The 23,461-nt window shown below is 43.6% G+C and overlaps 1 protein-coding gene across 1 annotated transcript in view; it reads right to left on the bottom strand.

The window, feature by feature from the left end:
* LOC124593803 (chaoptin-like) overlaps positions 1–23,461 on the bottom strand; it is a 173,329-nt gene that overhangs the window by 94,939 nt on the left and 54,929 nt on the right. Inside the window, exon 3 of the mRNA XM_047132151.1 lies at positions 16,881–16,991. Coding sequence (XP_046988107.1) covers positions 16,881–16,991 — 111 coding nt within the window. The remainder of the gene's footprint in view (positions 1–16,880; positions 16,992–23,461) is intronic.

Consider the following 23,461-nt stretch of genomic DNA (forward strand, 5'->3'; position numbering starts at 1 on the left):
CACTGAAAATGACACTTTTAAATCTTTCTTTTTTTTCCGCCGTTGGTGCTTGCATAGAAAGTAGGGGCGAAAGATTTCATCCCTGTCTCACACCCTTCTTAATCCGTACACATTGTTCTCGATCTGCCAGTCTTATTGCTCCCTCTTGGATGTTGTACATATTGTATATTACCCTTCTTTCGCTACAGCTTACCCGTATTTCTCTTAGAATTTCGAACATCTTGCACCATTTGACACTATCTAACGCTTTTTTCACGTCGACAAATCCTCTGAACGTGTCTTGATTCTTCTTTAGTCCCGCTTCCATTACCAATCTCAACATCAGAATTGCCTCTGTGGTGCCTTTATCTTTTGCTAAACCCAAACTAATACTCATCTAGCAGGTCCTCAGTTTTCTTTTCCATTCTTCTGTACATTATTGTCGCCAGCAATTTGTATACATGTCCGCCCCTCGGTTTTTGAGTGGTTAGTGTGGCAGAATGTCAATCCTATGGGCCCGGGTTCGGTTCTCGGCTGGGTCGTAGATTTTCTTCGCTCAGGAACTGGGTGTTGTGTTGTCCTAATCACCAACATTTCATCCCCATCGACGAGCAAGTCACCGAAGTAGCGTCAAATTGAAAGACTTGCACCCGGCGAACCGTGTACCCGACTAGAGGCCATAGTCACACGACATTTACATTTTACTTGTATACATAAGACATGAAGCTCTTTGTGCGATAATGCAAGCACTTGTCGGCTCTTGCAATCTTCGGAATTGCGTTGGTGATGTTTTCTGGAAATTCAGATGGTATATCGCCAGACTTACGGATTCTAAACATAACGCTCAGAGTCATTTTCATTTCATTTTCCCTTATGAAATTGCGATGGAGTGTTATCTATCGCTACTGCATTATTCGATCATAAGTCTTCAAAAGCTGTTTTAAATTTTTATTGCAATACTGGATCAACTATCTCTTCTAAGTCGACTACTCAAATGGTTCAAATGGCTCTGAGCACTATGACACTTACCATCTGAGGTCATCAGTCCCCTAGAATTAACAGCTGCTTAAACCTAGCTAACCTAAGGACATCACACATATCCATGCCCGAGGCAGGATTCGAACCTGCGACCGTAGCGGACACGCGGTTCCAAACTGTAGTGCTTAGAACCGCTCGGCCACTCCGGCCGGCTAAGTCGACTCCTGTTTCTTCTTCCGTCACATCTTCAGACAAGTGTTGCCTCTCATAATGGCCTTCAGTGTACTCTTTCCACCTATCCGCTCTCTCCTGTGCATTTGACAGTGGAATTCCCATTGCTCTCATAACGTTACCTCCCGTGCTTTAATTTTCTTCGAACTCTTTTGTCTCTTCTAAATGCTGAGTCAGTCCATCCGACAGTAATTTCATTTTCAATTTCTTCATATTTTCGTGTAGCCATTTCGCCTTAGCTTCCTTGCAGTGCCCATGAACTTCATTCCTAATTCAATGTACGTCTGTATTTCTGAATTACGCTAGACGTTGCTGTGCTTTGTTCTTTCATCGACCAGCTTCTTCCCTATTATATTCATTGTACCTGTGCTTTTCTTTCCAACTTTTGTGATTATGAACTTCTGTTATTGCCTCTAGATCTCCTAGTTCGTGCAACAAGAACATAATTTGTCTCGGTCTTGTGGTGTCACCGCCAGACACCACAAACTTGCTAGGTGGTAGCTTAAATCGGCCGCGGTCCATTTAGTACATGTCGGACCCGCGTGTCGCCACTGTGTGATCGCAGACCGAGCGCCACCACAAGGCAGGTCTCGAGATACGGACGAGCACTCGCCCCAGTTGTACGACGACTTTGCTAGCGACTACACTGACGAAGCCTTCACTCATTTGCCGAGAGACAGTTAGAATAGCCTTCAACTAAGTCCATGGCTACGACCTAGTAAGGCGCCATTAACCGTATCTGAAGATAGTCTTATTTGTATTATCAAGAGCGATATACCACAAGGATGGAATAAAGATAAGTATTCGAGGAGCTGCGTACTTTTCTTATTAGAATTCACTACTTATCCTGTTCCAGAATTCACGCCCGTCTGCGTTAGATAGCGTGCCTTTCGGCCTCCTATATCTACAAGGTGTTGGCACATTTACCAACACATCAGGTCTCTGTTGCTGCACCGACGCACAGCACGGCAGAATGACAGACGGGTGTTGTCCAGCGGGAAGCGGTGTGTTTCTCGCGGCGCTCGGCTGTCAGCTCGCCGCTTGTCGGCGCGTCGTCGCGCTGCGGCAATTACGCGGACGCCGATGGCCGTGGCGGTGGCCCGGCTGCAGCGCCGCGCCGCGCCGCGCCGCCGGCCATTATTCATGCGCCGACTGCTCTTCATTATGCATGGCCCGAGTTGGCCCCACCTGCCCCGCCGAAGCCGCTCAGGGTGCAGTGATACACAGGGTCTCCTGGTCCGGAATTAGCGCCCCGCGCGCCACTCTCTCTGGCACGCCACAGACAACGCGTTCGGGTGCGCGCGCGCTCGCGCGCCCATGCACACACACACACACACACACACACACATACGCAAACACTTGTGCTCTTCCACCCACTCACCTGCACAGTACGCACGTCCCATCCAACAAAAGAGCTTCGCACACGTGCGCTTCAACGAATGGACCAGTACAAAGGCTGACAACAGGCTGAAATATTTACGCTTTTATTTCAGTCCTGTCAAATAACATTACCGCACAGCTTTCTGCAACAGGGGCTTTTTCACAGAAGATATCTGGTGAAATATTTTTTTTTTTTGAAAAGTGAAATCACCCTCTATTTTCTGTTTCTGTTTAAAAATTATTTTCTGACTAAATTGATAATTAAAACATCGCTTCAGGAAAATTTCACATGACTGTTTGGAGAGCATCTGCTAATTTGAAACCAGAAACAGTCGTTATAATTGCGAAATACATTGTATTTACAGCTGATATGTGTTTCATACACAGCAAGATATTAAACTCGAGAATGAGATTTTCACTCTGCAGCGGAGTGTGCACTGATATGAAACTTCCTGGCAGATTAAAACTGTGTGCTGGACCGAGACTCGAAATCGGGACCTTTGCCTTTCGCGGGCAAGTGCTCTACCAACTGAGCTACCCAAGAACGACTCACGCCCTCTCCTCACAGCTTTACTTCTGCCAGTACCTCGTCTCCTACCTTCCTATCATTACAGAAGGTCTCCTGCGAACCTTGCAGAACGGGGCGTGAGTCGTGCTTGGGTAGCTCAGTTGGTAGAGCATTTGCCCGCGAAAGGCAAAGGTCCCGAGTTAGAGTCTCGGTCCGGCACACAGTTTTAATCTGCCAGGGTGTTTCAAGGTATTAAACTAATTAGGAAATGAGAAAATGTAAGGTGAGAGACAGACTGACACAGAAACAAGGTGTACATCGCATCTCATTACAATTCTCCGTAGATTCCAATAGAAGTCCTCTATCCTTTGGTCCTTGAACAGTGAGTAGACTAATGTGTAAAGAGGTAGTTGAATACATATCTAATATATGTACCTTAAATTAATGCACAAGGTGTTCTGAAATTTCCATTACAAACTTCTAGGCCTTGTTGAGGGCACTCACTCTCCTCTGCAAGACCGAGAAGTTTGTATCGAGAACTTATAAACACTCTGTGGATTCCTATTAAATTTCAGACCGTTGCGCTAACTGGCAGGAGGTTGTTCACAGTGCAAGTGCCCTCCTCTCGGTTATAACATAGAACACAGCCGCCCCATAAATCCGCTTGCACCGCTGCAAAAATTTTCGTACGCAGCTTTCATCTTACTTCACATACTGTCCTATACGAACGACTTTGTGTAAACGCTCCTACTGAATGGAAACAACGCTCTGGTCCCGAAGTAGCAAAGAGTACTACAGTTATTACTGTAACAACTGTCGCCCAACTTTCGTACATGGATAGAGACATATAGGGGGTTGGACAAATATAAGGAAAGACCGCCGAAAATGCGCGCTCCAACATAAATTCAGCTGCCAGCCAACCCTCTGAGTTGCGCTGTTGCATTTGGCCAGAAACGGCAGCCGGCCGGTGTGGCCGAGAGGTTCTTCAGTCTGGAACCCTGTTACCGCTACGGTCGCAGGTTCGAATCCTGCATCGGGCATGGATGTGTGTGCTGTCCTTAGGTTAGTTAGGTTTAAGTAGTTCTTAGTACTAGGGGGCTGATAACCTCAGATGTTAAGTCCCATAATACGTAGAGCCAAGAAGGGCACCTAGCGAATGCCCTCCGTATGCTGTGTCAGTCGTGGTCAGAACAGTGATCTGTGCAGTCGTGAATGCTTTACGCCGGAGTTAGGTGACTCCGAAAATGGGAAAATTATTGGTGCTTGTATGGTGTGTGCTTTCGTAAGTAAGGTAAGAGAAGTAGTTCGTCTTTCATGATGCACCATATCGCAGATTTACAATGCATACAGAGAAAAGGCAAGGGGAAAAAAAACCATCAACCTCTAAGTCAGAAAGCGGACGAAAGTGTGCGTTGCGAGATCGTGACCGATGGTCGTTGAAGATAACTGTAGCGAAAAATATGAGGACAACAACCGCAGACGTTGCAGGAGAATGGAAAGTCGCACTCGTGAATCTTGTGAGTACCAACAGAACACGAAATGAGATGTGTTAGCAGGGAGTTTCGGGGCGAGCTGCAATTCCAAAACCATTGATCAGTGACGCAAATTCCCATTACAGGAAACCGTGGTGCCGTAGACATAAAATGTGGATCACGGAACAATAGAAGAAATTCTTTTTGCCAGATGCGTCTCGTTGCACACTGTTTTCAGTTTCCGGCCGAGTTTGTGTCCAAAGGCTAAAGCTGGCGGTTATTCGGTAATGATTTGGGCCGCCATATCGTCGTATTCCATGGTCACTATGGTTACTCTGCAAGGTGGCATTACTGACGAGGATAACCGATAATTCTGGTCGATCGGGAGACGATGTGTTCCTAGAGGACAGGACCCCCTGTTCTCACTACTCACATCGTCCTGGACTTTTTTTTGAGGGGACGAGGATGAGTTGTCGCCTCCCCTCTTGGCACCACAGTCACCGTGTCTTAATGTTATTGAGCCCGTGTGATCCACTTTGTGGAGAACTGTTCGTGATCGACATCCACATCTATCACCGTTGCCTGTAATTTGTAAGGTGCCTCTTACGTGAGGAAGACATTTTTACCAGTTTTGATAAATTACTGTCTCTTCTTGATGTATTCACGACAGTTAGGAAGTGCTGTAGACCGTAGCCGGCCATGAGTCGGAGAGCATTTCCCACGCTGGCTGGCTAGGTGGCGAAGCGACCATATGTCGCGCGTAGTGGGGTGGGGCTCGGCTCTGGGCAATAGCAACAAGCGTTAGCCTGGGAAATATACATGACGGGAAGTACCGCCATCTTGGCGCCAAAGTCACAGATTTTGTTTATTTATATTTAATAATTAAAGTCATTTATGACAACATGAATACTAGAAGGAGCCTCTGGATGTTTAAAGCTATTTATCATAATTTTGCTCTCGTTAAAATTCACACCTGTTCATTAACAAATGCATATCTTAGTAAGTACGAACATGATCGGAAATCCACGAACTGTGACGAAACTAGTAAGACATACGGACTGCGAGCCAAAGTCGGCAGTCGGCGTTAAGAGCTCTTCCTGTCTTGTTCGACAGTAGCCATGCTCTCGGTTACGAGTAGTTTGTGACATGAGTGTTTCATTATTGATCTAATAGGAATAAAAGTGATATTGCGGCATTCTGAATGTTAATTTCGAGCAAACAGATACCCCAAAGTTGATCGACAGCAGTTTCAGATAATTAGCTTCCGCCGACAGAGACATCCAATGCGCCAATGAAGAATCTGCACGGGACAACATTTACGAGAACTGTACCGCGCACGGGTAGGAGGAAATCCGACGACACGACACACCAAGGCAGATCAAGGAAGGTCCAACTCACACTCGCAAATACCGGGTGGAAATGCTGACCAGTCATACCGTACGTCACATATACCACCCTCTACGGACTCGCGGCTAAGCTGAGTAATAACAATATTAGTTTAGAAGCGAGGGGATCTTGCAACTTCCAACTGTTTTGCAAGTAGTATAGTATGGATTCCGTAAGAAAACCATACAGGATAAGTTTTGTACACATTGAGAACACTTGAGCTCTTTTGAATGCTGACGGTTTTCTGTTTGTTTGTTTTAGGTGTTTGTGGTGTTTCCATAATTTTGTACACTTTCTGTACGGGCAAGGACAGAATGTAAGATACGATGGGGCATATACACGAATACTAACGTAGAATTCGGCATCCTTACGCAACTTTGTGTGCAAATGGATAACCTCCACTTGGAACAGATGATTCTGAGCGTGATTAATTCATACACATCGAATTTAATAAGTGCGCTGAAAGGTATTTTAAATATATGGGTGTTCAGTTAATTCACTTATCATTACGGTCGAAAAAACGTACAGTTCACAAACAGCCGGCCGGAGTGGCCGTGCGGTTCTAGGCGCTACAGTCTGGAACCGAGCGACCGCTACGGTCGCCGGTTCGAATCCTGCCTCGGGCATGGATGTGTGTGACGTCCTTAGGTTAGTTAGGTTTAATTTGTTCTAAGTTCTAGGCAACTAATGACCTCAGAAGTTAAGTCGCATAGTGCTCATAGCCCTTTGAACCATTTTGAACAATTCACAAACAAGTTGTAAATATAAGATATAAGTTATTAGTGAATTTACACTATTTTCCGAGTTCCAAGTTAACGCTGTAGGACACATTTCATTCCTGCAGTGCTTATATGATGCTGGAATACGGCACACCACGTCACTGAAGCCATATATACGAAGTAAAAGCAAACATATAGTATTTGGTCAAAAGTATATGGACGGCTATTGGCTCTGCCGGAGACACTTTCAGTTATATATCCGAGTGTCTGTGGAGAAGTGGCTGATCATTCCTTCTCAGGAGTCGAAACTAGAGGAGGTAGCGATGATGGATGCAGGGGTCTGGAGCGAAGTCTACGCTGTCTCGAAAAACACCCCGCAACGTAAAACTACTTCCTCCATACTTCACTGTTACATATACACACGTGATGGCAGATAACGTACTCCAGGCAGTCTCCAAACTTGAACCCTTCCATCGGATTCCTACAGGGTATAGCGTGATTCATCACTCCATATCACAGGTTTCCAGCCGATCACTTCCCTGCGTCGTCGCTATTTAAACCACCTCTAGATTCTCTCAGAATTGACTGCAAAGACGTGTAGCTTATGAGCAGCATTGGACCATTGTATCACATTCTTTTTAGCTCTCCACGCATAGTGCTAGCTGCCCTCCTGGTAGCACATTGGAACTCTTGAGCGATTCCTACCACTTATTTCATGCTGTTTCTTGGTCTACCCTTCACAATGTTCGATCATCTCTGTCCGTCTATACTTGAGTTATAATTGGTCTTTTATTAGCTGCGGTTGTTCATCACGTTTCCACTTTATAGTCACATCAGCAACAGGAGAATTTGTTCAGCTTTAGAGGAGTGATTTGTTACTCACATCGCTTCCTAGGACTACGTTAGATACCTCTGAGCTCTACTGACCCAGCCAACCCGCTGTTATTGCTTATATGCTGCCAACATCTTATTTTATAGCGGCGGGTCTGCTTCCATGACATGCAGTAGTCTCTTCCGTAAAGTGTCTGGATAATTTTAATCACTGAGTGCACCAAAGTTAATTGAAAAACCAGGGTAGCGGATTGTATCTGCAATGCAGATGGTGAATTTTTGGGTAAAAGACCCCTCCTTGGGATTAGAGAAGAATTTCCAGCCAAAATTGAAGTTACATAAGTCCCAAGGATTTCAAAGAATGTTGGGCCTCGCAGATCGTAAATAGAAAAGGTTATTATAACATAAAAAGGTCCCGGAATTAACACCGCTTATTGAAAGTTAACAATACTCAGATACTATTACGAATATAAAGTTGATTGAAACAGCAACGAAATCCTAAGTTCAGATTGGAACATTTGTTGTGAGGATGGGTTAGTCGCCAGTGGTGGTTGCGTATTCATTGCAATAAATAATTCGATAACATCTAGATAAGTTATCAAGAATTCCGAATGTGAATTAATCTTCTGGAGGTTAAGCATCAAATGTTCGGTCAAAATTGTAATCGTATGCTTTTGTAGTCCGCCTGGATCATGAGATCTTATGGTGGAGTGCGTCAGAGAGAACTTGCAGAATATCGTTAGTCATTTTCCTGGTCATACTGTTGTAACACACTTAAACCTACTTGGTGTAGATTGGGAGAGTCGTGGTATCAAAGGTGGTGCCAGAACCGAGATTCTGAATGTCTCGTCTGAAAACTACTTCGAGCAGGTAATCAGAGAATCAAGGAAAAGCATACATTGGAAAAGAAATTCACTACTGTACAACTACATTACCTTAAACGAGTAGTAGGAAAAGCAGATGCTAGGCTGAGGGTCATAGGAAGAAGCGGACCCAGGTTCGATTCCCGCGCGGGTCGAAGACTTTCTCCGACCGTGGACTGCGTGTTGGGTTGTCCTCATCATCAGAATCATCCCTGACACGCAAGTCACCATTGTGGCGCCACCTTAAATAAGATTTGCACCCGGCGGCCGAACTTTCCCGGTTGGAGTCTCCCGGCCAACAATGCCGCACGATCATTTCACTTTTTTCTTAAGGAAATGTTACTCATCCAAGAAGGGAGTGGCTTAAAAGGCGCTTGTTCGGCCGATTTTTTTCTGGTACTGTTCTTCAGTCTGGGATCCTTATACCAGGCAGGACAGAGAGAAGAGATAGAGAAAATCCAACGAAGAGTGGCGCGTTCCGTCACGAAATCGTTTAGTCAGTGCGAGAACGTTACAAAAAATTGGTTCAAATGGCTCTAAGCACTATGGGACTTAACATCTGAGGCCATCAGTCCCCTAGACTTAGAACTACTTAAACTTAACTAACATAAGGATATCACACACAGCCATGCCCGAGGCGGGATTCGAACCTGCGACCGCAACAGTGGCGTGGTTCCAGACTGAATCGCCTAGAACCGCTAGGTCACAGCGGCTGGGGAGAACGTTGTGGTGTCACCGCCAGACACCACACTTGCTAGGTGGTAGCCTCTAAATCGGCCGCGGTCCGTTAGTATACGTGGGACCCGCGTGTCGCCACTGTCAGTGATTGCAGAGCGAGCGCCGCCACACGGGAGGTCTAGAGAGACTTCCTAGCACTCCCCCCAGTTGTACAGCCGACTTTGCTAGCGATGGTTCAGTGACAAACTTCGCTCTCATTTGCCGAGACGATAGTTAGCATAGCCTTCAGCTACGTCATTTGCTACGACCTAGCAAGGCGCCATTATCAATTGCTATTTTATCTTGTGATGCATGTACCGTCAGACCGATGTTCACCAATTATGGATTAAAGTTAAGTATTCCAACAGCTACGTACTTTATTTGCTAGACTCAAATCCTTTAACTGTTCCAGACCTCACGCCAGCCTGCGTGAGCTTAAACGCGTGCCTTTTGGCTTCACCTCCTGGTGGCTTGGCTGTCTTGGCAAGTCACAACAAACGTTACAGATGTGCTCAACAAACCCTAGTTGCAGGCGCTACAAGTGAGGCGTTGTGCATCAAAGAGAGGTGTAGTACAGCTATCTCGTGAGAGCTTTCTATGGAAAGAGTCGACAACACACACACTGACGGAAATAAAAATTGCAACATCAAGAAGGAACTATGCGATATAAATAACAATTGGTAGGCGTGTTTTTACATCTGGAAGATGATATCTATTCGAGTTTCGCACCAGCCGCATAAGAGTGGCGCTAGTAGCACCACTATGAGGATGTAAATAAGGTTTCATTTAAATAAATGTTGTAAAGTTGGTGAGCGTTAGTTGCCTTTGAGGTTGGACGTGGTGAGTGCCGGCTGCCTTTGAGGCGTCAAAGACGCCGTTATCATCACCTCACTGACATTGGACGGTGTCGTGTAACAGGGCTTCGAGAAGCTGAATGTTTCTTCTACAATGTTGCAGAAGTACTTGGCAGGAATGTAGCGAAAGTACATGATTGACGGCAGTGCCTGTAACGAGAATGGACGGTCGCAAAAAGATTGGGCTCCGGACAGCCGCGTTACACTGTCGAGAAAGAAGACCATTATGTTCGGCTTAAGGCTCTGGCGCATCCTACTACATCTCCAGCAGCAATTTGAGCAGCAGTTGGCACCACCGTGACACAACGAACTGTTAAGAATCGGTTACTTCGAAGGCAGCTCCGAGTCAGATGTCCAGTAGCGTGCATTCCACTGACTCCTTACCACAGCCATTTGCGTCATCATTGGTGTCAAGCAAGAGCTCATTGGAGAGAAGGGTGGAGGTCTATTGCGTTTTCTGATGGAAATTGGTTCTGCCTCGGTGACAGTGATGGCCCTGTGTCCGTTAGGAAGAGGCCAGTTGAACGCATGCAACCAACCTGTCTGCATGCTAGACGCACTGGACGTATACCTGAATGCGATTCTGTATGACAGCAAGAGCACTCTCATGGTTATCTCACGCACCCTGACGGTAAAATTATTTGTCCGTCCGGTGATTCGACCTGTTGTGCTGTCCTTCATGAACAGCATTCCAGGGGGTGTTTTCCAAGAGGATAACGTTCGCCCACGTACCGCTGTTGTAGCCCCGTATCCTCTACAGACTGTCGACATGCGGCCTTGGGCTGCTCTGTCATCAGATACCTCTCCAACCAAGCACATATGGGACACCATCGGACGACAGTTCTGGTGTCAACCTCAAACAGCATTAACTGTCCATGTACTGACCGACCAAGTGTAACAGTCGTGGAACTTCAACCCACAAACAGACCCCCAGAATCTGTAAAACACACTTGCATTCGACATACTGGCGGTTATGCCAGGTATTAATGTACCAGCGTATTTCACATTTGCAACCGCTTATCTTGCACTTATGTTAACCTGTGATCTTACAGTGTTAATAACTCTAATGTGTTAACTAGAAAAATCTACTCCAGAAATTTTCTACACTACATGAATTTTTTTTTCGGGGTTTAGATTTTGTTCCTGTCAGTGTATTAAGTCTTCTCAGAAAGAACTCGCGACATGACAGCGACGAAAAAACTGGACCCACAAACTAAACCAAACCAAAAAAACTGGAGAAGTTAGAGCAAATACAGAGGTTTACCAGTAGTAAATAACAACACGTGCCATTAGCGAATGGAACAGGTAAGAGAAGATCAGTTAGTGGTACCAGAAGTGTAGTGTTGACAGATTGCCAACACTACGCACATTATTTAAGGGAGGCGGCCATTAAGCAAGCAGGCGGACTTGATGGTCTGGAACATGATACTTATGAATGCTGTAAAGAAAAGTGCGTAGCTACTCCAATACTTAACTTTAATCCACCATTTGTATACAGCGTTCTTGATGAGACATTTCATACGATAACTATCAAACTATCAATTGCTATGGCGCCTTGCTAGGTCGTAGACTTTGACTTAGCTGAAGGCTATTCTAACTATCTGCTCGGCTAATGAGCGATGCTTCGTCAGTGTAGTCGCTAGCTACGTCCTCCGTACAACTGGGGCGAGTGCTATTCCGTATCTCGAGACCTGCCTTGTGGTGGCGCTCGGTCTGCGATCACACAGTGGCGACACGCGGGTCCGACATGTACTAAATGGACCGCGGCCAATTTAAAGCTACCACCTAGCAAGTGTGGTGTCTGGCGGTGACACCACAAGAAGTACCTTCCTCCACATACCGTTAGGTCGCTTGCAAGATATGATGTAGATCTAGATGAAATACTCAAGAAGCGTCACACAGTAACTGAAACCTTGTTTAATACATGGAATCAAGCATTCTGGAAACTGGATCTCCGCTGGTGACAATAATTGGCTGCTGCAACCATAACCAGGCCTTCTGCTGGTCAGCGTGAAATTCCAGGAAGATAATCAGACTAAGTTTGTTTCGCCACTGACTACATACACGATCGGAATAACATACGTTAGAACGGACGCCGAGCCCCCCTTGGTTACGCTTTAATGTATTCGTACGCGGCGTCAAGTAACCGGCATTGTGAGATTTGTAGAGAGCGAGGAACTGGCTCGTAGAGTATTCGTAATGTCATGACTGGCAACACTGGGAAGGAATAATGGTTTTGAAGTACACCGGATATGAGGCGTTCGCAAGAAACGTTGTTGACGAAAAGCAAGCCAAAAATTAATAACAGGAAGGAGAAAGAATAGGGAGAGATTCAAAATGACGGGGATTTGCAGTCAAAGATAATGAACTCAGCCAAAGCCGAGGTCTTACGTGCGGAATGTAAGCAGAAACGAAGTTGTATCTACATGGAAAATGAGATTGAAGGACTGGTCAGCCATAGGTGGTGGCCAGAATGCGTCTTTCATCTGAGGCTGATGTAGGCGTCTATATGCCTAGAGACGTACAATCAGAGATCAGCTGATAGCGCCCCCGGACCGTATTGCCAACACAGCTGAGGCCAGCGGCCAAACTTTGCCACATGAAGATACAAAATTTTCATGCTGAGCCGGTGCTCGACAAAGGCCACAATCGGCAGCCACTGCCTTCCTCACGAATGTCATGCAATGTACAGTCTAAGAGAAAAAGAAAACGACGCACCACGAAGGAATTAACCGAATGTGGTGGATATCGGTAGATATGATGTACATGTACAGAAAAACTCAGGATTACAATTACAGAAAAATTGGATGATTTATTCAGCAGGAAGAGAGTGTACAAACTGAGCGAGTCAATAACGCGTTGTACAAGCAGTTATGCGACTTAGCATTGATTGGTAGAGTTGTTGGATGTACTTCTCAGGAATATTGTGCCAAATCCTGTCTAACTGGCATGTTCGATCGCCCGATCACGAGGTGGTTAGAGAGCCCTAACCGTAATACTCCAAACGTTCTCAACTAGGGAAGGATGCGGCGACCTAGCTGGTCAAGGTAGGGTATGGCAAACACGGAGACAAGCAGTAGAAACTGTCGCCGAGTGGGAGCGGCATTATCTTGCTGAAATGTAAGCGCAGAATGGCTTGCCACGAATGTGACTGTACTGTAAGAGTGCCGCGAGTGACAACCAAAGGGATGTCCCCCCTCCCTCCCCCCCCCCAGTGAGACACCGGCCTAAATATGCCAGTCACCACTGAAAAAGGGCTTGTTAGTGTACACAGGTCAATGGTAGACGGCCACGGGGCGCCATGATCACAGCTCCCTTTCTGTGAGCCGCTCATTGATTGTCATTTTGGACACTGCGCATCTGTTGCACGGCAGATCCGTAATAATGATAAATCCTGACCTCTGAATACCTCACTGACGATAGCTCGGTTCTCAAGTTATGTCACCTCTCTAAGGAGACCGCTCTCTTCTTGACGCTGTGTTCCGCCGTGCTTCACCCATTCCTGCCAACATCGTCGAATAGTAGCGATGGTCGTATTCAAATGCTGAACGATTCGCTGATTACTCCAACCGCCATCTTTGAGCTCAACTACACGGCTTCTCTCAAATGCTGACATCTGCATATATTGTTCATGCGCCTGTCTGCGAGGCACAGTTCCTGTTCAACTGAGAACACAGAATGAAACTGGCAAGGAATTTATGCTCAGGTATCGACATGCCCCCTGTTTAGCGTCTTCGCCAGTGGCTTGGTGAAACTGCTCTGCTGTGTCGCTTGTGTGAATATCGATTTGTGACCAATCTCATTAGCTCTTTCGTAATGCATCTTTTTTTTTCCTTAGAGTGTAATGCACTCCCCTATTTCCGATCTAGTTCAAACATGCCATCGTCAACAACGATAGTCATAATGAGATTTTCACTCTGCAGCGGAGTGTGCGCTGATATGAAACTTCCTGGCAGATTAAAACTCTGTGCCAGACCGAGACTCGAACTCAGAACCTTTACCTTTCGTGAAAGAGAAAGGTCCCGAGTTCGAGTTTCGGTGCGGCATACAGTTTCAATCTGCCAGGAAGTTTCAACAATAGTTTTGTGCACATACCGACGTCGCAAGCAGAGATAAAAAAAGGCAGAAAAAGTGTGAGAGGATTTTGAACGCTTAATTCAGTAGGGAAAGGGAGGCGAAAATGTAGTAATCATAGGAGACTGGAATGAGGTTATAGATGTAGAAAAAAAGTTGCAGATGGATATCGGTTTCACAGTAGGGTTGAGGCAGGCTAAGGGCTCATGCAGTTCTGCAATAAATTTCAGCTAGTAATACCGAATACTCTGTTCAAGTAACCCTAGAGGTGTTGGTACACGTCGAAAAGTACCGGATATACAGGACGATTCCAGACAGACATTTCGAAATCAGGAGCAAATATAGACTCAGATCACAATTTGGAAAGATGAAGAATCGAAAGAACTTTAAGAAATTCTTTCGGAACAGTGAGTGTGGTAGAAAGAGGGATACTGAAGTACTGAGGAAGGATGAGGTGCTTTTGCCGTTCGTTAAAGATGTGGACATTGTGATAAGGAATAGGACATAGGCACTTCAGTTGAAGAGGAGTGGACGTCTGTGAAAAGAGTAGCCACAGATGTTGCAAAAACATCGGTACTAGGAAGATAAGTGCGAAGAAACCTTGGGCAACAGAAGAAATCAGTTTACCGTTGAAATCAGAAAGTACAAAAACGTTCAAGGAAAGTCCGGAATACAACAGTGTAAATCACTTATCAATAAAACAAATAGGAAATGCAGGTAAATCGAGGCGAAATGGCTGCAGGAAAAATGTGAAGAAACAGAAAAAGAGCTGACCATCGCAAGGACTGACTCAGTATACAGGAAAGTCAAAACATCTTTGGTGGAATTAAAAGTAAGGGCAGGAACATTAAGAATCCAAAGGGAATTCCGATGAGGAAAGAGCGAATAGATGGAAAGAGTACACTGATGGCCTCTATGAGAGGGGAGAAAGTGTCTGATGACGTGAGATAAGAAGGAATAGGAAAAAATTATTCAAATGGCTCTAAGCTCTATGGGACTTAACATCTGAGGTCATCAGTCCCCTAGGCTTAGAACTACTTAAATCTAACTAATCTAAAGACATGACACGCATCCATGGTCGAGGCAGGATTAGAACCTGAGACAGTAGCAGCAGCGCGGTTTCGGGCTGAAGCGCCTAGAACCGCTCGTCCACAGCGGACGGCAAAAAATTGCAGTTCATGTGGAAGAGATAGGGGACCAAGTATTAGAGTAAGTATTTAAAAGAGCTCTGGATGACTTGAAATTAACAAAGGCAGAAGGGATAGACAACATTCCATGTAAATTCTTAACTCGTTGGGGGGAGAGGCAAACAAACGCCTATTTTAGCTTGCGTGTAGAGTCTAGTAGGCCGGCGATGTACCCTCAGACATTAGAAAAAAAATCATACATACAATTCTGAAGGCAGAAAGCGTGGATAAGTGCGAGAAATACCGCACAATCACCTTAACAGCTCAAGACGCTGATAAGAATAATATACAGAAGAATGGAAAAGAAAATTTTATATATTTCTGTTGACGATACGTTTGACGGTAGGAAAGGTAAAGGGACGAGAGAGGCAGTGATAAAGTAGCACTTGATAGTGGAAGCAAGACGGAAGAAAGGACACCTTCGTAGAATTAGTTGACCTGGTAAAAGCGTGTGACATGGTATGATAATGCAATTTGGTCGAAAATGTTTAAAACTGAATAAGCTTTCGGGAAACACGGCTGATATACAACATTCACAAGAAGCAACAACGAATAATAAGATTTGAAGACCAAGAACGAGATGCTAGGATTAAAAATGATCTATATTCGAAATAAGCAATAACGGAAGTAAAAGAACATTTGAAGAGTGGGATTAAAATTCAGGTTAAAGGACAACATTCGCAGTCGTATTGTTATTCTCCATTCATTTAAAAATAAGTACGAGACCTGTTGTTTGGAATGAAAAGAGTATAGAGTACAGAACAAGAAATGGGAGTAAATCAAGGAGATACGAAAGTAATGAGAAGTAGGAAAAATGAGATTAGACGTAGACTTAATATCAAAATTGTTAACCCTGGAGGGTGGGAAGAAAGAATTAGGCCACCTTGGAAGCAAAATAACACATTACGAACGAAGCAGGGAGGAAATTAAAATAAGTCTAATATAAGGAAAAGGTGACATTCATGATCAAAACAGGTTCACTGATATCATACATCAGTCTTAATTTCAGGAAGAAATTTATGAGAATGTACATATAGGACACAGCAATGGTGTTCGTGAGCCATGGACTGTGAGAAAATAGGAAAAGATGAGAATCCAAGCGTCTGAGATAGGGTGCAATTCAAGGATGTTGAATCTTAGATGGATTGATAAATAACGAGATGGTTCTCTGCGGAACCGGCGAAGAAAGAAACATATGGAAAATACTCAATATGAAGAGACGGGATGATAAGACATCTGTTAAGACTTCAGAGAATAACTTCCATCATAATAAAGACGTAGAAGGTAATAACTGTAGGGAAAGACGAGAATTGAGCCCCTACATTAATTGAGGGCGTTGGGTGCAAGTTCTCTTCTGAGATGGAAACGTTGGAATAAGACCGAAGTGTGTCACGGGCCGCATGGTGAAGGGCGAGCCCAAAATCAACGTTATTCCCGCTGAGGTAGCAAGGAAGTATGACATTATGTATTTGTAAACAATTAATCTCAAAGTGATTTATTCTTTGATTGCCAAGTGAAATGTTCATGCTTCAGAAAATTACACTTACATGTTTAGTGAACTCTTCAGTTACGAGTTTTCCTGTTTTTTCGTTGATTTAGTCAAGAATTTTTCGATCGTCGAATAATACCACCAGGAACGATGGGCAATGACAAAAGAGAAAGTAGACAAAGTTGAGGGGAATTCTGTGTACTAGAACTTACCTATGTAGGTTTAGCCAGTCCAGATTTTCCAGCGACTGCAAAGCCTCGAACGGCACCTCGTCAAGCTCGTTGTAGCTCAGGTCCACAGATTTCAGGGCCTCCTCTGACGACCTGCAAGAGGAGAGGAAACATGTATCAGCTTCCATAAGCAATATGAAATCAGAAACATAACAAACTACTTATACACTCAAGTGCCAAATAAACTGGTATAGGCATTCCTATTCAAATACAGAAATACGAGTATGTAAATAGGCAGAATACGGCGCTGCGGTCGGCAACCCTATATGAGACAACAAGTGTCTGGCGCAGTGGTTATATCGATTGCTGCTGCTACAATGGCATATAATAACGATTCAAGTGAGTTGGAAAGTGGTATTACAGTCGGCGCACGAGGGATGGATCACAGCATTTCCGAGGTAGCGATGAAGTGGAGATTTTCCCGTACAACCTTTGCACAACCGTACCGTGAATATAAGAAAACCAGTAAAACACCAAATCTCCGACATCGCTGAGGCCGGAAAAAGATCCTGCAAGAACGGGACTAACGACAACTGAAGAGAATTGTTCAACGTAACAGAAGTGCAACACTTCCGCAAATTGCTGCAGATTTCTGTACTGGGCCATCAAAAAGTGTCAGTGTGCCAAAGATGCAAGGAAACATAATCGATATGAGCTTTCGGAACAGAAGGCCCACTCGTATACCCTTCATGACTGTTCGACACAGAGCTTTGCGATTCGCCTTGGCACGCAACACCGACATTGGACTGTTGATAACTGGAAACATGGTGCCTTGTCTGACGAGTCTTGTATCAAATTGTATCGATCGGATGGACGTGTACGGGTATGGAGACAGCTTCATGAATCCATGGACCCTGAATTTCAGCAAGGGACTGTTAAAGCTGGTGGAGGCTCTGTAACGGTGTGGGGCGTGTGCAGGTGGAGGGAGATGGGACCCCTGATACGTCTAGATACGACTCTGACAGGTGACACGTACTTAAGCATCCTGTATCACTCGCATCCATTCATGTCCATTGTGCAATCCGACGGACTTGGGCAATTACAACGGGACACTGCACATCGCATACGTCTACAATTGCTACAGAGTGGTCCCAGGAACACTCTTCTGAGCTTAAACACTGCCGATGCCTACCAAACTCGCCAGTCATAAACATTATTCAACATGTCTGGGTGCCTTGCAACGTGCTGTTTAAGAGATATCTCCATCCCCTCGTACTCTTACGGATTTATGGACTACCCTGCAGGATTCATGGTGTTAGTTCCCTCCAGCACTACACACATTAGTCGAGTTCATTCCACGTCGTGTTGCGGCACATCTGTGTGCTCCCGGGGGCCCTACACGATACTAGACACGAGCATCAGTTCTTTTTTTTTTGGCTCTTCATAGTATATTATTACCAAGTACTTCACTACACACAACCTGTTAGTGGAATACTAAACAGGATTCTGACAATGTCACCTGCTTTTATAAAGGTAACAGACGATCTGAAACTAGTCATGTGCACCTAAGAGGCACAATCGTGTTATTCATACGTAATCAATTCCTTTGATACTGTCGATATGTATATTTTACTTGCCAAATTAGTAGCTTAAATGTAGCATCAAGTATGGGTGAATGTTCTCGCTCTCGCCTGACGCCTCGTCATCTAATCGTTTGCCTGGAACCATGAATTCACAATGGAGACAGGAACCCATCCCCGGCTTCAGTATTAGGCACGAGACTCTTCATAATCTATGTCCGTTATATGTCATCTGTTTTACTATTATTACTATTTGACTGTTGATGCAAAACAAATCAACGTGAGCGCAGCTACAAGAATGCCAGTTGTCACCGGTGAGCATTATCAAACTGCTCACTAAATATAGGGTTATTTATCAATCCTCCGAAAATCCTAAGCGGTGCCGGCTGCTAATTGTAGGTTCATTAGACAGAAATTTTGGGAATCCTTATCGTCTCATTACAACTGGGAACCATATATCCACGGAGTAGTAGTGCATGAAAAACTAAATTGGGCTCAGCACGTAGATACAGTTTACAAGAAAACGTCAGCCTCTTTTCATGTCCTAGAAAAATACAAAAAGCGCTTTTCTTTTAGCCTAGAAAATATTATTGTACAAACGCTTGTGTTTGATGATTACGGCGTTGTTATTCTGTAAGTTATTTCTCAAGAAACCTCACGGTTCTTGGAGCTGCTGGTGAAAGACTGCTTACGACATATTTGTGGCATTCGAATTTTTGAACATATTTCACAATTGTTCCCAGCCATTCCGCCTACGCATGCACAAACGTAAATGTTTTCATACATCCTATCTCATTTACCGTCTTATGAGCGTATACAGTTCGTCTCTCTCCTTGGTCTTAAAGTTCATCTTTTAATAACACAATAAGCACACTCTCTCGCATCAGAGTAGAATCATTTCTGTCCCACTACAATTGAGTCGACTTCCCCAAATATCACAGGGATAAATAAAATTTCCGGTTTCGGATGACAGCTGCTGACATAAATACTAGAAGTATACTTTTGTCGTATTACTATCAGTAATCTTAAAATCGCTAGTATCACTACGATTACTTTTAGTCAATACTGCTATTCTAAATGTCATCAGAAATATGTAAATAATGTTTAAAATATGTTTAATTCTTTTATTATCATTTCCTTATTTGCTTATTATGAAACACGTTAACAGTTTCATCATTTCTTAATGGTGTAAAATGTATTGTGTATGTAGAAACTCTGGCCGATGTTAGGGAGAGTCTGATGACCATTATCTGATCAGATTAGTTTAGTAAAAGGAATTAAATTGTTTATATACGTAAATACTCACTTAAAGATCTGATTATGAAATTTAACTTTAAAAACATATGAAACACTTGAGAGATAGCAAAAAATTTTTCGGTCAGGAATTTGTGTTATACAGCCCATTTTCGGTGTGTTTTGCATATTGCATTCCACTGAGGCAGATGCAGCAACCATAAATAAATCATTCAAGTGGGTGCACAGCCTCTGTTGCAGTTATATCGGACACCAAACTCAACACCTCCAGCGTTTAAAACCATTCAGAATACGTGCTAATGGAGAGAAACTCATGACTAGAGTCAATAAAAAAATTACATAATTTCAACAGAGACTCTTCACCTATTTGAATCATTGAAGCTGTTATGATTATCTTCTTATACAATGCAAGGGAAAAGACAGTCACAATAACAATTTTTGTTTTGGTGGGAAGTTCCTGCATCTTTAGTGATATGAGTTTCAGATTTACCAGGGGATGGTTTGGGATTCAGTCTTCTTCTTCTTCTTCTGCTTCGTTAAGATCCTTCAGGATCATGTGTGGCTTGTTTTGCACATATTCTTTTTTCCCAATACCTCTTCATTTCCTCGTTTCTTCTGTTTCTTTCCTCTTCTGTTAAGATGACTTTGATTTTGGTGTCCGGCCACCTGTGACCATCCACCATCGCTTTACACTTCTCCCTGTCCTGTACTACTACCTGCAGATTCCTTTATTTTATTCCTACAGCCTTCCAGTCACGTCTGACTTCCTTCACCCAGTTGTTCCCCGTACGACATGTTGCATTCCGTATCTTCTTAGTCAACCTCTCCTCATCCATCCTCATGATATGTCCAAAAAATTTTAACCTCCTCTTCCGTACTCGATCGATATGGGTTCTATATTTTTATACAGCTCCTGTCGTGTTCCGTGTATCCAGATTTTCCCATGTTTTTTGGTGCCCCATACATCTCTCAAAATTTTCCGCTCCTCCTTCTCCATCAGTCTAAGTTTAAATTTGAGGGAACTTTTTTAAGTGTTTGGCATAATGAAATAATTTCGTACCATCTTTACTTATTCCTTATTTGCGTATCAGTCTCCTTGTTCAAATCAGTTTCTTACAAAACTTTTGGAATCTTTGTACCAGTACTAAAGTGTTTCACGAGTTCCAGGACGATAAATCTACTTAATCATAGGTGGGTAATGCGATTTCACAGAATAGCTAGTTTAATGTACCGCACTATGGGACTTAACATCGGAGGTCATCAGTCTCCTATACTGAGAACTACTTAAACCTAACTAACCTAAGGACATCACACACATCCATGCCCGAGACAGGATTCGAACCTGTGACCGTAGCGGTCGCGCGGTTCCAGACTGTAGCGCCTAGAACCGCTCGGCCACTCCGGCCGGCTCTAATGTTTTAGTTATGTACGCAAAATTATTGGAACTGGTTCCCTTACTATTCCATTGGCGTTATGTTTGAAGTATTCAGTATACGTGATGATTACGTGTTTGCGGTCCTTTGGTATCCCGCAGTACTTTACAAACTGTTCAGTAACCAGGGCAAAAGTGCGCTATGGGTCAGATCTCTTTTATGCGGAATAAATAACGGTAGCCTTATATGGATTAATTTCTTTTTCTTTCTTCTGCGCTGCGTTTGTATTCGGCATGGTTGAAATTATTTAGATATTTGATGTTTACCTTTTGTTACCGCACGCTAGTTCTAAACATAGCTTCCTAAGGTTAACACACTGAAATCGCTGCTCTTGGTAACAATTTAAATTTTTAGCAGTAATAACGACAATTCAGGTTCTTTCAACATACATTTTCTTTTGTCCACAATTTTGACCCATCCAATGTAACTGTACAATCAGTATCCGTTTGGAAGGAAACTGACAATTAATTGTTCATGATAATTTGGTTTATGGATGCGACATGTAGTAGAGTCTCCGTCCATACATTATCGGAAAATTCATTTTGCGTCTATAAAACCGTCTCTATTCATTTTAAAAGGTTAAAGTAGTGGATGATGTCTTCTCTTGTTCATATACAGCAGTTGAACTTTGTGTTTTTGAAAGATGATTTGATTGGGGTCTGATCTTGTAGCTTCAATCTGGTGTCTGTAGAAGCAGTAAATAACGCTCTCTTTCTTTTAACTCTGCTACCTTCAAAATTTCAAAGACTGCTTTCCACTCAAGATTTTCGAAAGCTGTTTCTATATCTACAAAAACTATGAATGTAGGTTTGCCTTTCTTCCATCTGTCTTCTGATTAATCGCAGAGTCAGTACTGCATTCCGTGATCCTACATTTCTTCGTGGCCCCAATTGATCTTGTGCGAGGTCTGATTCTACCAGTTTTTTCTAGTCCTCTGAGAATAACTATTTAGCAAGCATGCACTATAACTGATGGTTCACCAATATTAACACTTACCTGCATATGTCTTAGTTAAAATGGGGGTTACTGTAGTCAAACAAATTTTGGTGGCATTTCTCCAGTCTCATAAATCCTGTATAACCAGGTACCTTTATATGGCTAGTTTCTCACTAGGACCGCAACAATCGTGAGGGAATGTCGTGTATTTCAGGGATGTTGTTTGTAATTATATCTTCAAATGCCCTGTCAAATTCTTCTCGTAGGATCTTGTTTCACATCTTATTTTCCTCTACTTCCTCTTCTTGCTCTACAGTATTACCTTCGAGCTCATTTGACTTGTATCGATTCTCTGTATATTCCTTCCTTCTTTCAGATTTCCTTTCTCTACTTAGTACTTATTTTTCATCTGTGCTCTTGATATCCACACAGGTGCTTCTCTTCTCTAGAGGTTTTTCAATTCTTCTATAGACCGCATTTGTTTTTCCTTTAGTTACGCATGCTTTCACATCCCATCACTACACATGCAGCAATCCCCGTTTCTCCATTTAACGCTTCCTGTCAATCTCATTTAATGGACTACATATACCCTTTCGTAAGCTAAATTTGTAGCATTTCTGTATTTCCTCCTTCTGTCAGTTACATTCAATATCTTGTACTTTATCTAAGAATTTTTATCGAATTCTTTTATTTTCGTATTTCTTCGCCTGCTGCTTTTACTATTTTATCTCACAAGTCACCCATTCGATTTCTGTTGTGGTCCTTACCACTGTTTTAATCACTCATTTCTAGATCCTACCTAACCCTCAGAGACCTTTCGTTCTTTGAACTTAGGCAGGTTTAATCTCCATGATTTCCTACCTTTCTGCAATTTCATCGGATTTAATCTTCTGTTTACAACCGATAAATTATGTTCGGGGTTGACATCTGCTCCATAAACGTTTAGCAGGTTAAAAACTCTTTTCTTCAGCCTTATCGAATCGATGTGTAATCTATTTGAAACATATCTGCGGATTTCTTCCATGTGTATTACCAATTTATTGTATCCCCTGGGACCCACCGTTACGCAACACAGACGCGTACTGCGGGCTGCCTCCTCCCCATGCCTCTGGCAACACAGCTACTTGAGAAGTAGGATAAACAGTTTGATCAAAGCACTGAGCATACTGTTTGTTGTCAAATGCATCTCCCGCACGAGCCACGGTAAAATATGATGCCAATTGCCCCGCTAGAGGGGCGACAGGTGCAGCAATCAATGCTTTCGTGGAAACCGATTCTTTCTCCACATATCACGTGCCCACAGATTGTCTCGGAAGCATGGGAAGCTATAAAGACACCGCCAGCCACAGCAGAGTCTGTTCGCATGGGGAGTAGCTTCGGAACAACCGGCGACTTTAGTCACCAGTTTCTTAATTAGAGC

Source organism: Schistocerca americana, chromosome 2, assembly GCF_021461395.2.
Source record: "Schistocerca americana isolate TAMUIC-IGC-003095 chromosome 2, iqSchAmer2.1, whole genome shotgun sequence".
Taxonomy (NCBI): domain Eukaryota; kingdom Metazoa; phylum Arthropoda; class Insecta; order Orthoptera; family Acrididae; genus Schistocerca; species Schistocerca americana.